At 45.0% G+C, this 13,873-nt stretch overlaps 1 protein-coding gene across 2 annotated transcripts in view; it reads right to left on the bottom strand.

Annotated features, from left to right (window-relative positions):
* The window catches only part of TTYH3 (tweety family member 3), a 97,112-nt gene extending 83,727 nt beyond the window's left edge, over nt 1–13,385 (bottom strand). For both annotated transcript variants that reach the window (XM_024214055.3, XM_024214056.3), the window contains exon 1: nt 13,010–13,385. In XM_024214055.3, coding sequence (XP_024069823.1) covers nt 13,010–13,132 — 123 coding nt within the window. In that variant the 5' untranslated portion in view covers nt 13,133–13,385. The remainder of the gene's footprint in view (nt 1–13,009) is intronic.
* Between the last annotated feature and the right edge of the window lie 488 nt (nt 13,386–13,873).

Below are 13,873 nucleotides of genomic sequence, written 5' to 3'. Positions count from 1 at the left end.
CTTTTAAAGTCAATGATGACAACACCTTTTCTACACTAAATTGTTACTCCCATTGTTGGGAACCTTCTTATAGAGGGCAATTAAAGTTATTGCTATAACTGTCAGCACCAAACTTGGCAGATGATTTTTACTCAAAGAAGGAAAAGAATGTTACAAAGTCCCTACTTGCTTTTATATTTAAGGACTAGCTGATTGCACATCCCATGAAAGACATGTTTGAAGGTACTCCACCCTTTCCTCTTTCTGCTACTATTCAGTGTCAGAAGGCAAGATGTTGCCAGAGGTCAGTCACCAACCACTCCCAGTCTCTTCCTTAGTTTCTATACACAGTGACAATTTACTTTGAATGCAGATCATCTGAAAGCTAAATCAAATCTGATTAAAAGCCTATTACATGCACATCCCCTGGATCAGACCTTCAATGGTTTACTAAACAGAGCATTCCTAGGCATTGGCACACATGCTGTGCTGTTTAATTTGAAACACCACACACACAAATATTTATATGCATGCCCTTTGAAGGAGCAAAGAACCAAAGGATTTCCCCAATGGTCTTCAAGTTATCATTGTAGCTCTTGCCCTTAATAATCAGGGTGCTGAAAGGACACTACAGTAGGAGGGTCCAGGGAAAAAAACAACAGATGCCAACAGCAGATATGTTCCCCATCACGCTCCGGTCTGACATGCCCTAGACACAGTCACTCAGACCACTGACAGTCAGATCAAAGCTGGCAGGGGAATGCCAACACCTTTTACTCAGCTGAATACAAATGCTTTCTGAAGCGGTTACAAAACACATACCAGCAGCCTTTGAATACAGAAGCAGCTAGATACTGTGTAACAAGCTCTAGATAAATGCTGACTTTGCTACTTTCATTCATTCGATACCCTTCCCCCACCCAACTTTAACAATTTCAGTTCAGCTTGAGGCTTCCAGAGAACAGGCAGAAATTGAAAACAGATTTCTCCTAAAGCACAGCTTGAGTTTCATGAATTCTATTACTCTCAACTTTCTCAGCATTTCTTGGAGGGAGTACAAGGGGGAGGGAAGAGCAGGAGGCCAGTCATATCCCACCCTTCCTCTGATTGAGCCTGCCTGCAAAAGTAATATACACCAAAATCCTCTTGCCATAGTCTTCTCATCCACCCACAAGAATGTCAGACTGTCTTAAAAGATGAAGGATTCTGAAAGGGGGGGGGGCACAAGGAAGGGGGGAGAGAAAGAATTTGCTAGTTCCTTATGAACTGCAAGCTAGTTGAATGCAAACAGAGGACAGGCCAGCAGTTCCAATCTGCATTACTTCTGCAGACCTCAGTCAGTGAAAGCATGTGGTTCAAACATCAGCACTTTACTATTAGCTCAGTCCAGACGCAAATACCCATTAATATCAACATCAGCAAGCCACTTTTGTTTTACCAGCACACTCAATCTTCTAGGAGACCGTACCAGAATTCCATGTATACTAGGTAGTGCCTACATACGAACCTACCAAGGAACTAGGGGTGAGGAGATGACCAAAGCACACATATCCGAACAAGAGGAAGACAGTAGGAAAAGTCATTAAAGGGAGGGAAGGAAGAGCTTGAAGCAAGAGTGGTGTACACGTGGGGAAGTGTTGCTTTATACTTTCAACCAGATGGTATATTTAAGTCATAACCCCATGCCGCATTATTAGATGTACTTTTAGTTTGTAGATTACTAAAACCATGAATCTTCAAGGGGCAGACAACAGGGAATTAGCTAATTTGTTTAGACAAAAGATTAATTATAACCCAAGTCAGTTTGGGATCCTTCATGAATTTACAAGTGCAACTATTTGTTCACAGTTTTGGCATAACCACTTTTACCTTTGGTGCTTCTTTCTCTCACACACACTCTGCTGTCTGAACAAGCAACACACTGTACACGTAGGCCAATAAGTGTTCAGGTGAACCGCTCCCATGAGGAAGCACTCTATTAGTCAAGAGAAGTTGAATTGCTTCAATTTGAAGTTGAATTTTATAATGAAGTTTTAACTCCAACTTCGAATGGAAGACTTGCTTGTTAAAGGTCTATGCAGCATGCACGAACAGTAACATTTTGGAAGCCAAAAGAAATGGTCCCTGCACACAGTAGGGACAAACATCAATATGAGTCTGTCCCATAAAAATGACTTATACGCTACCTGAATGAAACTTCTCATCTTCTAGAAGCGTGGTATGGAAGTGTTGAGAAGCTAAATTAGATGTGCACTCCTAGGCATGATTTGGTCATCCAGGAAAAAGTATTATTCCTCATCCCTAGTCTCCATGCCTCACCAAAGGACCCTCTCCAACATAAACTTGAGGAATATCCCCTATTGCACCAGCTTGGGCAATCTGCCCAACACTTGTATTTGGGATCACATCAATAACTGCTACTCAGATTATTCAACTGGAGTTGACAGTTGTCTGATTTGAATGAGATGTTGATTAATGTGAACCTATAAATAATCATTGCAATATTAAGTATTGGACATCCACAACTGTATTCATTGTTCAGTTTATTGATGGGACACTTGTCATATTAAAGAACCCTTAAAGCCTCTTCATTGTTTTGAAAACATGAAAATCATGTTTCTTTAAAAAGGAAATCAAGCTAGCAGCTCTGACTTGTTATAGCTGATGAATACAGATAACGTGCCATTTGCATCAGTGTCAGCACCACTCAAACATCCCACCCCATAATCACAAAAAGAGACCTTATTGTAATGCATTCGTGGTATCCAACTGGTTTCATATCACTGTATCCCAATGCTTAAATAAAAGTAGAAATTGGTGCAAGAACCTTAACTGGGCTTCTTAAGAGTTCAGTATTTAAAACATGAAAGTTAACAACCTATAAGTTTTTGGCAGCAAAAGTATCCTTGCAGCATTAAGCACATGTTAGCAGAGGTTTTCTTGTGGGGGAGGGCAGTTAGGTCACCAGACCCTGAAGCCTGTGGGTTCTAGCAGACAGAACAGGAGACACAGCCTGTGAAAAAGGAGAACAGACTCATGGTCTTCTTCCAGATTCAGCAACTGGACAGGATCTCTGGTCCAGGAAGAGTCCCAATTCTTCGGCTAGGGTTGAAAACGGCTGGGCATACTGAAGTCCCATAAGACTGAGTGCTTGATCTGAGCTGAACTGGTAACTGCAAGGAATCCCCTTAAATGAGTTGGTTGCAGGACTGCTCCTGCTAGAATGCACATGAGGGTGAACTCTGGTAAGCTTATTAGCAGGCATGTCGCTTGATGCTTCTTTTATTGTTAAAGATTCTCTGTAATGCTTTTTACCTTAAAAATAAAGTAGTCTTGCACAAGAAGCATGTGGGGTATCTTTCAATGGTAGGAATTACACCTGTTGACCATTTCTGAAGAGAAAACAGGAAGTGTCCTTGGGCAACTTGTGTGTGCTGTGATTGATAGTGAAGGCAGGGAACTGTGAAGCCTGGAAACATTCCAGTCAGAAGGGAGAGGCGCACAGGTCTACTTCCAGAAAGGCAACAGCTGGGAAGCTGGAAGCCTGAGAGCGGATGTCTTTGTTGGGACACTGAAGGGGAACTGCAGCTGTAGTTCCCCTGAACAGTGAGAGTCCCCATCTATCACAGCACTGAAGTGACTTCTCTTCTGGTCCCATGTGGAGCACCAGTACCTTGTGCACTCTGGAATGTGGAAACTGAAGACAGGAAGTCACCACCCCCAAGATCTTGTGCAGAAATAGTAATAAGATTTGTCTAATAAGAGGACATCAAGTCAGATTTCACTCAGTCTTTAAGGGGAAGCCAATTTTTATTCAAAATGATTTTTGCTCATGTGTCAAACTCAGAGCTAAACGAACTGCTGGATATTTAATAACCTCTCCCCATCTCTTCAGTTAAGGAGAGCCGCCAGTCCTCATATGGGTCTTCTATAAGGAGAGCTTCAGAAAGATGGGGAAGGCAAGACAAGATTCCACATTCCTGATATTTCCAGAGTAGTTATAACCCACCCCAAGCTCAGATGTTTGGATATCCAAGGAGCCAAAACGTGCACAAACCCAGGCACACTGTGCCATGCTCCTCCCCATTTCAAATCCCCTTTACTAGAAAACAGACCCAAGCTGCAGGACTGGAGATTGCAACTTCCACTTAATATTGGAAGACCCAACAGGAAAACAAGAAGGAGAGCAGGGGACCTAGCAGCTATCAAGAGCTCATTCTTATGCCCTTTGTAGAAATTAGTCCTCAGACATAACTGACTGAATCTCAATCTGGAGGAGCACCAATACGTTTCTCTCCCAACATTACCACTCCCCTGGCCTTCAGGTCTATCTTCCTTCCCCACTAGCCATAGCCATTTGTAATTTCTGATGCACTCCAGGACAGCACACTACTGCGAGCTCCACCACAACACAGGCCTGCAGAGATAACAGGTGGCACAAGACAGCAATTCAGGACCTTACCTTTTGCACACAGGTAATGAAAAGGAAGCTACTACCTCAAAAGACCAGGCAGATACTAGACTTAAACCTCTGTTTACAATGTTCAAAAGGAAATCTATGCCCCCAAGCATTGGTAAGAAGGGACAAGGAAGCAAGGAACTAATCCTTGTGCACAGCTCCTTAACACACATTTCAAAGCTGTGGATTAATTAGGGCAAAGCCACCTAGATTCCCACCCTTAATCTCCAGTGTCATGTCTAATGGGATATATTCTTCTGGGTGAGAATTTCTCACTCTCTCAGAATGCAAAAGAAAGTCTATTAAAAAATCCCACACGAGCTTCTGCTTGAAACTGTACTGATTTATTGGCTCAAAATTAACATTTAAACAAGGGCTTTGCATAAGACAAGGCGAGAAAATGCCTATCCAAAGAAAGGCAAAGCAGCAAAAGACGAAGAGCAGAATCAGTTCTGCTTGCCATTCATTTATCCTCTAACACCAGAAGTCAGTTTCTGAAGCTAGATTCAAGAATCATCTGGCAACTTAAAATTGTGTTTATGAGCTGCACCTAATAGAATACTATCTAAGTCTTCAGTTTTTGCCCTGGGAAAGAGGGATAGAAATACGGCCACCTCTAAACACTGGAATATTTATATCCATCCATACTCAGATCTGAAAATGGACATAATTTATAGCAATAAGCAACACTGCCTCCCAGACCCTCCCCAACCTCAAAAAAAAAAAAAATCTCACATACAGCAACAGGCATGATTCCTTCTAGATATACAAAGTCAAGTGATCAGTGCACCATGTTCAATTCACCAGGCCAAGCAAATGAAGACCATTTCGGGAACTTACAGCATTTTGAAGCACACAAATAATTAAGACCAACAAGAACACCCTCTTCCAACACTTGACAGCTGTCTGCTTAAGGACTACACCTACACTATAGGCATAACTACCTACCTAAACTCCAAAGAGGAAACAGAACTGGTAAGACAAATGCAAGCAGCTCAGTGCAGAAACACGACCAGAGGATTTATAAATAAAGCATCAGTTTGTGATTTTTTTTTTTTATTCTTAAATTTGACCTAAACCAGATAGATACAAGGCTGTAAAGCCTGACCATACTCTGCAAGAGTCTCTCCAGCAGGAAAAAAGGGTTTCAATTTACATCAGCTGATTAGACTTCTAATGCTTTTAACTTAAGTTTTTATTCCAGCTAAGACCCAGCAGGACACTTTCTGACAGACATCTGCTCTGTAAAGATTTCCTAAAACCAGAGCTCAACAGCACTGGCAAGACAATGTGCATTCTCCAGACTAAAGTTAATATTAATCCCACATTCGGCCTTGATGAGATGGGCAAGAGTTAGACCTTCCGCTAGCCAAGTAGCCATTTGCATGCACCATGATCTGCTAAAATGATGCATTCTCAGCAACTGTTGTTCTGATAAGCTTACCCCTAATCAGAAGTTTGTTGTTTCCAGCAACAGACAGTTCTCAGGGGACTAGCTGAAAATGCAGCAGTGCAGCCTGGATCAGTGAGCAAGGGACCCCTTCAGGCAGAAAGCTGGCAAGAGTTCACTGTCTCCTGACTATATACCAGATGTTGCTACAGAGCTAAATGCACAGCCAACACAAAGCCCAACTTGCATGGTCTGCTAGAGAGACTTTTTAAATAAAGTGTTTGCATTTTGGAGTACGTTATGTTGCTACACCATGCTGCCACCTCCACACCCCTGTATGAACAAAGAATGACAAAAATCAGACTGCAATATCCATCTGCTGACAGAGGCATAATAGCTACTCAATTTTAGGCCATGGGAAACTGGGGGAGGCACCACCATTTTGAGACCCCTAAATGCAACTTTAGCTTCATTGGAGAGCAACAATGGACTCCCACAACCCAGCCTCTCCTGACACTATAGAAAATAATTAATGCAACCTCAGGCTAATAGAACTGACCTGGAAAACAGGCCATCTATCCTTGAAAGAAACTTCAAGACTAACCCATTACCCTCTGACTTTGAGCCAACTGGTAACTGGACAAGAACACATCATCCAACTCCATGAGTTTTGAATTTACAGAAATGCTCTTGGGTTTCAGGATTGGAGTGAGACGCCAGTACAGTAGAGGAGTTCTACAACAATGTCTCTAATCCAAGTTCTTTGGCAGCTTAGTCTGCACTGAGTTTCTCCATCCAAGAAATACTCAAAAAAGTTACGTGTAGGGCGAGGACCTTGTAGAGCCAGAAAGTACCAGATGAAATCTGTCTTGCTGAACCCCCCCCCCCCAATCTACACAAAAACCACGCACTAAACTGAAGTCTGCAAACCAAAGTGAAGCATCAGTAGAATTTAACATAGCACCAAGCTCCAGAATCCTGGTACAACAAGCTGACCGTTAGCCTGACTAGCAAAGTTGCCAGACGGTACTACAACAGAAGAGCTCTGGTAGAGGTGGAGGTGTACCCAAGGGAACAGCTGGGTGACATCACAGTAGGGATTGCCCCCAAAGGTTGAGAATTAGTCTAGTGTAGACCCAGTACCACCATCACTTCAACTCCACCAGTGGTGGAAAGAATGGCATAAACCAGTTACCAATGGTTTAATCACCATGTCATCTAACCTTGTTCAGAGCAGGTGTAGGTGACATGACTATTCAAATGCCAGAGGCTGCCTGTACTCTGTCTATTCTAGGCCTCCCCACAATTGCGGTCTATTCTAGCCCCTTTCCAGGGAGCCACATAGGTGGTAGTAATGGTGGAATTTAAGAAAAACAACCATAGTTTAGACAAAGCCTATGACGCTGTAGTTAGATGCCTTTAGAACAAAGTGCTCTAGAGGTGCAAGATAATCTAGTCACAAGTGAAATAGACTCCAGTGGACTTTGCCATTTTGCAGTGATTCAGAGATGTTTTATCAGCTTTCTGCTAGAGCTAAATTGAGGTAATGACTAAGGCACAAAAGTAAAGCTGTGGGTAAGCTTTCATAGCCCTTATTTGTTCATAAATAGGCTGAGCAGAATTCTTTAATTGACAAATACCTATATTTATTTTTTAAGCATTTATCAACTTAAATGTTCAAAGTTTTGGGAAATCAGAGAGCAGTCAGACATTATTTAACACTAGTAGATATTGAGATTCAAAAAGTTAAAGCTTTGTAACTGTTAAAATATACAACTTGTCAACATCTCATGTCAAAAATATAGAAAGTAAATATCCTTAAATCAAATTCTAATTAGTTCTCAAGCAGCATTTTTCTTATTTTGCCTACTTATAAATCTCAAATCAATGGAAATATGTCAGTTTGTGTGTGTGCGTGGTGAAATCCATGTTTGCCAACATTACCAATCAAAATCTAATCCTTCCAAGTCTATTTATAAAACACCACACATCCGAGTGCTTACAAGAGTTAAGAACAGTTATAGTAAAATACGTTAACAGCTACTATTGAAACTTTCCTTTTGATGGTATTAGTACCAAGCAGCAGTCACTCCTAGGACATCCCATTAGCAACAGCTCTGCTGTGTTAAAAAGCCTCTTAGGACTTCAGCTCATCCTTCCAGCAGGCAAGACATTCCTGAAAGAGGCTTCTGGCTAGCTCTCCTCTCAGCACCATAAATTGGGTGGCACACCACTCAGGTCACCTGGGCTAATAAATGAAGAGCTTTTACATTCCTACATTGCTTTAGTCAGGGACAATAGCACAAGCTGCAGAGAAACCTCACTGATCTGGTGGACTGGATCCAAGGGTAATTTGACAGCATTGGTATGACCATCTCCTGGAAATTCATTAAGACAGTAAAAAGCATAGGAACTGGAGATAGTACTGTGCTGTCAAAAGCAACATAGGCTCGGTTCCATTTCCCACCTTATGACTCGCTGCAAAATAAGCTTTAAAGGAACACAGCAATATGACTCAGGAGGAGGATACAGCTGAAACAACTGCTTAGAACTCAAGATATAACTGTTATACCTCACTGATCCAGGGGATGGTGGGGCTCGGGCTTCAGCCCTGGGGTGGTGGGTGACAGGCTCTGGCCACGCAGCAGCAGCAGGCTGCTTCGTCCCCCAGCCGCAGGGCTCCAGGACCCCCACACACACACACACACACACCCCTGGCCCTCGCTGCCTCCTCCGGTCCCCATCTGTGCACCAGGGCCACACACTCTCACTCTGGGCTCACCTCCCCCATCTCCCCTCCCATCTATCCCCCTACCCACCTCCCCATCCAGAGCTTAATTTGTCCCCCAGCTTGAGTAAGTCTGCTATGAAAACTTATACAAAAATCTCACTTTTCACAGCAGACTTACTAGCTAGCAAGTTTTTTTTTTAAATATAAAAAAAAATAACACACACACCCCACCAAAACATTCAAAGCACCTTGTGTTTCTATTCTGTTTAGGCCCAGTAATTAATAGACAACTGCACATTTTTTTAATTGAGTCTGCAAAAAAAACCAAACAAACTCTACGTCAATTAAATAAATATGCACGTGTCCAAATCATTGCGTTTTTCCTAAAGTTAAAGTATTTTAGGAAAAATTGTCAGAGCAGCCACCAGCAAGAGTTGGTGGCCACACTCTGGGGCCACCCAAAAATTTGTTGTGAGAACCACTGCTCTAGAGTGATTTCAGTAGGTGCAATCCTCAAAGCAACACATGGAAACCAGAAACATGAAAGCAGAGTCCCGCCCCAGAAACAGAAAAACCTCTTCCCTAATCCTAATCTAGTTAGCAGTTGCATAACTACTGTCTCCTTTCCTTGTCTCCCCTAGTTACATATCCAACTCTGTATATGGAGGGATGCACAATTTGCTGCAACTGATGTGAAGCATTTAAAAGGGCCACTATGTACTTTACTTAGTAACACCAGTAGAGAAAATGAGAAGCACTTCAAGAATAACCAACCTAACCCACCCTGGGAGGGCTCATTCTCCTCTTCCCACACAGCCTGTTCTAACCCGTCAGTTGAACATATAGTGAAAGAAGGTGGGAAGGCATGAAAAGTCACCACCACAGATTGTTTACAGTCCTTCAACAGCCAGAGGGTATATCCATACGCACACACACCCCATCTGAGTCAGACAGACTATGGCACACTGTTGCCATAAGGATCCCTCATGTTCTCAATAAGGATCCCTCATATTCTCACGGACAAAAAGGATGTAGTCCCAGTTACTACAACACAATGGTCACAGCTATCTCCAGGCAAACAAGCATAGAGTAGTCCCTCCCCTCAGACAGGACAGCACTGTCTCACTACATGCAGAACAGAGCCACCAATTACAAGCTCCACATATGCATACACAAGGGTCCCAATAGACACAGGAAGGATTCAGACTTCAAAGACAAGCAGAATGGATTCAACTTAAAACCACACGAGCATTACACAGGTTTCAGCAGACATCAAATACACACCATTTAGCACAATGGAAGCTTACTCATTACACTAATCATAGCAGATGGAAAGACCTATTTGATCTTGCCAATCCGGGGGGGGGGGGGGGGGGGGGAGAAGAAGAAGCAGCCACACTACACTTACAGAACACAGGCTACATCGATACTAAGATACTATGTTTGATATGCCACCATTCTGAGCTATGTTACAGTGGCCATTAAAGCCCATGCATTTCCTGTATTCCTATTTGGATGAAACAGGGATACAAGAGAACAGCTTTCAAGACCACCATCTTTATTAGTCTATTTTAAGGGAAACTGCAAATATCCTCTTTTCTTCAATTAAGAAAGTTCTTTCCCCCCCACCCCAGGACTGTGGAAAGAACAGGATGCTGTTTCCTTAAGAAAATATTTCCATTCCAATTCTGATTTACTCAGAAGCCCTGTTGGTAAGTGTGCAGGTATCCACTCATGACAAGGGTCTAACTATCTAGTGGCTTGACATTTCTCAGGAGACTGATAAAAGCATATTCTCCTGTCCCTTCTTACTGAAGATAGGAGAGCAAAAGGATAGAGTGCACCTATGAAGTCTCCAGCATTACTGTCAGTTCCAGTTAGCTCAGTAGAGTGCAATCAAGGACGTGGATAGAACTACAAGCTGCCACACTGCATGCTTACATTTAATATAGGTAGTTTTTCCTAGGTACTGAAAAACAGGGGGCAGGGAAAAATGCACCATCACCATATGCTCAGAGGAAAAAAATAAATTGCAAATTCCAAGAACCAGTTTAAACAGAAGTGCCTATATTTTAAGTACTTAAAGTGCATGAAGAATGGAGCATGTTAAGTTACTTGTGTTGTATTTAGCAGGGGGGTGGGGGGGGGGAAAAAAAAAGAGTGGTCAGTGTGAACTGTAAATGGAGCAAAAGGATAATAATAATATATGGAGATATCCTATCTCTTAGAACTGGAAGGGACCCCAAAAGGTCACTGAGTCCAGCCCCCTGCCTTCACTAGCAGGACCAAGTACTGATTTTGCCCCAGATCCCTAAGTGGCCCCCTCAAGGACTGAACTCACAACCCTGGGTTTAGCAGGCCAATGCTCAAACCACTGAGCTATCCCTCCCCCTCATACTCAAAATACTGACAAAAGCAGCATTGAAACCAGGAGGCCTTCAGAACAATCTATAGAGGAAGGGAGTGATTGCAATGTTACTTTGACCATCAGGTTAAATTTTCTAGTTTTACTGTATTGTATTATGCTTTGCACACATGCACACAAATCCTTGACATGTCTTTCCATTTACAGAATCAGAGCATCTTTGTTACAGAGTCAGCAACAGGATGGAACAGTGCTACTATCTTGACATTTGTTCATGGAGCTGCAGAGGTTATGTGCTATACATAAACAGCACTGAAGTACGCAGGGTTGATATTCAAAACACACTTACACCCTCGATTTCTGGTTTGACAAGAGTTAAAATAGCCATATAGCAATGGCAATGGCAAAAACAAGTCCTTAACTAGCACACACTCTTTTTGCAACCGTAAGAGGCAGGAACAACAGGAGGTTTACCAACCCCAAGAGACTTCGCTATAACACTAAGTCTCAACAGAACTACTGTGAGAGAGTATTTTATAATATATACACAGAGCATACGGTATTTGGAAATAGTGCTTTTATTTTAAACTACTAAAAACAACACAAGCATATCAGTGACTGATTAGTGTGTTTCTTTCATAACAATCCAAGAACAGTTTCCCCAACCTACACTTTTGTTTCTCCTCTTCAATACCTCACACTCCTTGTTTCACTACAGGAGGCAACTACCTCAGTCCAAAAAAGTGAGCTAAAACCATTGGACATATGTAGAGGTGGTTTTTTTTTTTTTATATAAACATTGCACATCTTGATTTCTCCTCCAACCAAGGAAATTCAGATGAGTTAAGAGAAAGACCAAGATTGAAGATCAGAAGACAATTCTGCTCTCAGATTCAGAGACATTTTTGTAGCCACCTATCCACTTTATAAATAAAAAAAAAAAAAAAAGAGAGAGAGAGACCCAAGAATAGTCTTTGCTATAGTCAATCCTGCAATCTGAAGCTACTTAAAAACAAAAATACTGCTAGCTAAAATATTCCTATAGCATCTCTCTTTACAGTAGGTAAGCACTGCTTAGATGCCTTCCCATTTCTGCATTATGGTATTGTGGTGCCCTACAGAACTAAGTATATTCAGTGAAGCAAAATGGTGTTTTCAAAGCCAAAGAGCGTGGCACAATGAGGCAGTAGAATCACTGCAGCTCCAGTCTAAGATGGCAGCAGAGAACACAGATGTTGGAATACACAGATCCACTCCACCATCATTCTAATTAGACAACAAGTCACTCAAGTACAGGTTAAGCAGCACTGAAGGACGCAAGTATCCTGCCAGTGTCTCCCCACACACTTGGTCCTCTGTAGCCACTAAGCCATCTGTTGTCTACCAAGCATTTTAGATGGCTTCAGAAAAAGACACTGAACATTTCACGGAGTCCCAACAAAGGCAGGGTGCTGAGCTATCTGAACCACCGCTCCAATCCTACGTGGGATGGGATATTTTGTACCAAGTGGCACCACATCTGTTCGGCAACCAAGTACCTATCATTCAGCCACAGGATAGAAGGCAGCGCGTGTGCCTCACCTGGGCAGCTCAGCCTGCGGCAGCGTTACCCTTCCAGCCCCGAGGAGCCATCTCCCCATCCCCGTTGGGCAGCTGGGCCCGAGGGGCTGGTGTTTTACCCTCCCCCACAGGAAGGAGAGCTTCAGCTGCTCTCAAAGGAACTCAGGGTCTGTGCTCATTGTTCCAGGGGCTAAATAATTTCCTGCCTCTCTCCTGTGGGGGGGAGGGGGAGATGCCTTCTCTGCCTGTAGTCTATAATACAACCTGCCCCATGGCTGATCTACCCCCGGGGGGGGAGCAGGATACCCTCCCCCACCTGCCCCTGGGCGGATCTACCCCGGTGGGACCCCCCCGCAGGATACCCTCACCTGCCCCTGGGCGGATCTACCCCATGGGAGGGGCAGGGCAGACACCGCCCCCCCCCCGTGGATCTACCCCGTGGGGTGGGGGAGGGGCAGCCCACGCCAAGCCGGGGGTGTCTGAGGAGAAATTGACGAGACCCTCCCCCCACAGCCGGCCCCTCACCTGCTGGTACTCGGCGTCCTCCGGGCGGAAGTCGGCGCTGGCGGCCTCCCAGCGCAGGCTGAAGTGCGGCAGGCGGTGCAGGAGACTCACCCACCAGGGCGGCGAGTAGCTGACCCCCGCCATGCCCGGCCCTGCCGGCCGGCCGGCCGCTCCCTCCGAGACCCGAGCCGCGGCCCCCGCCTCACCCGCAGCCGCCTGTCGCTGCCATGGGGGGGAAGGAAGCGCCGCCGGCTCCGCTCTCTCGCGCTGGCTCCCCCGAATCAGGCGGCCGGGCCCCCGCTGCTCCCGGGCGGCGCCCTCCCCCGCATGGCGGTGCCGGCTCCGGCTCGGCCCAGGTGAGCGGCTCCCTCCCGTGCGGGCTCCGCGCTGCCAGCCCGGCCGCTCGCTCGCTCTTTGTTCGCGGAGACTCCCCCGCCTCCCCGGCTGGCCCCGCCCCCCCCGCTTCCCATTGGTGCCGCCCGCCGCCGGCCACGCCCCCGGGCGCCCTCGGTGAGTCGAGTGTGCGGGGTCTCAGCCCGGGGGCGGGGGGCTTCGGCCCAGGCCTGTGTCAGCGACAGGGCATTGCCCCATCATCACACCAGGTCACTGCCCCACACTGCTGCACCATCATGCCACTACACTATCGCCACCCTGCCAGCACACCATCCCGCCACATCATTGCACTGCCACCACACCACCGCACCATCATGACACGCCACTGCACCATCGCCACCATGCCAGTGCACGATCACGCCACACCACTGCACCACCACCACATGCCACCACGCCACTCCACCATCATGTGGCACCACCACACCACTGCACGGCCACCACACACCATCATGACACTGCATCACTATGCCACTGCACTGCCACATTGCTGCA

Source organism: Terrapene carolina, unplaced genomic scaffold (assembly GCF_002925995.2).
Source record: "Terrapene carolina triunguis isolate 2854851 unplaced genomic scaffold, T_m_triunguis-2.0 Scaffold93, whole genome shotgun sequence".
NCBI classification, from domain to species: domain Eukaryota; kingdom Metazoa; phylum Chordata; order Testudines; family Emydidae; genus Terrapene; species Terrapene triunguis.
The sequence above is the reverse complement of the archived record's forward strand: the minus strand, read 5'-3'. Positions and strand labels throughout refer to the sequence as shown.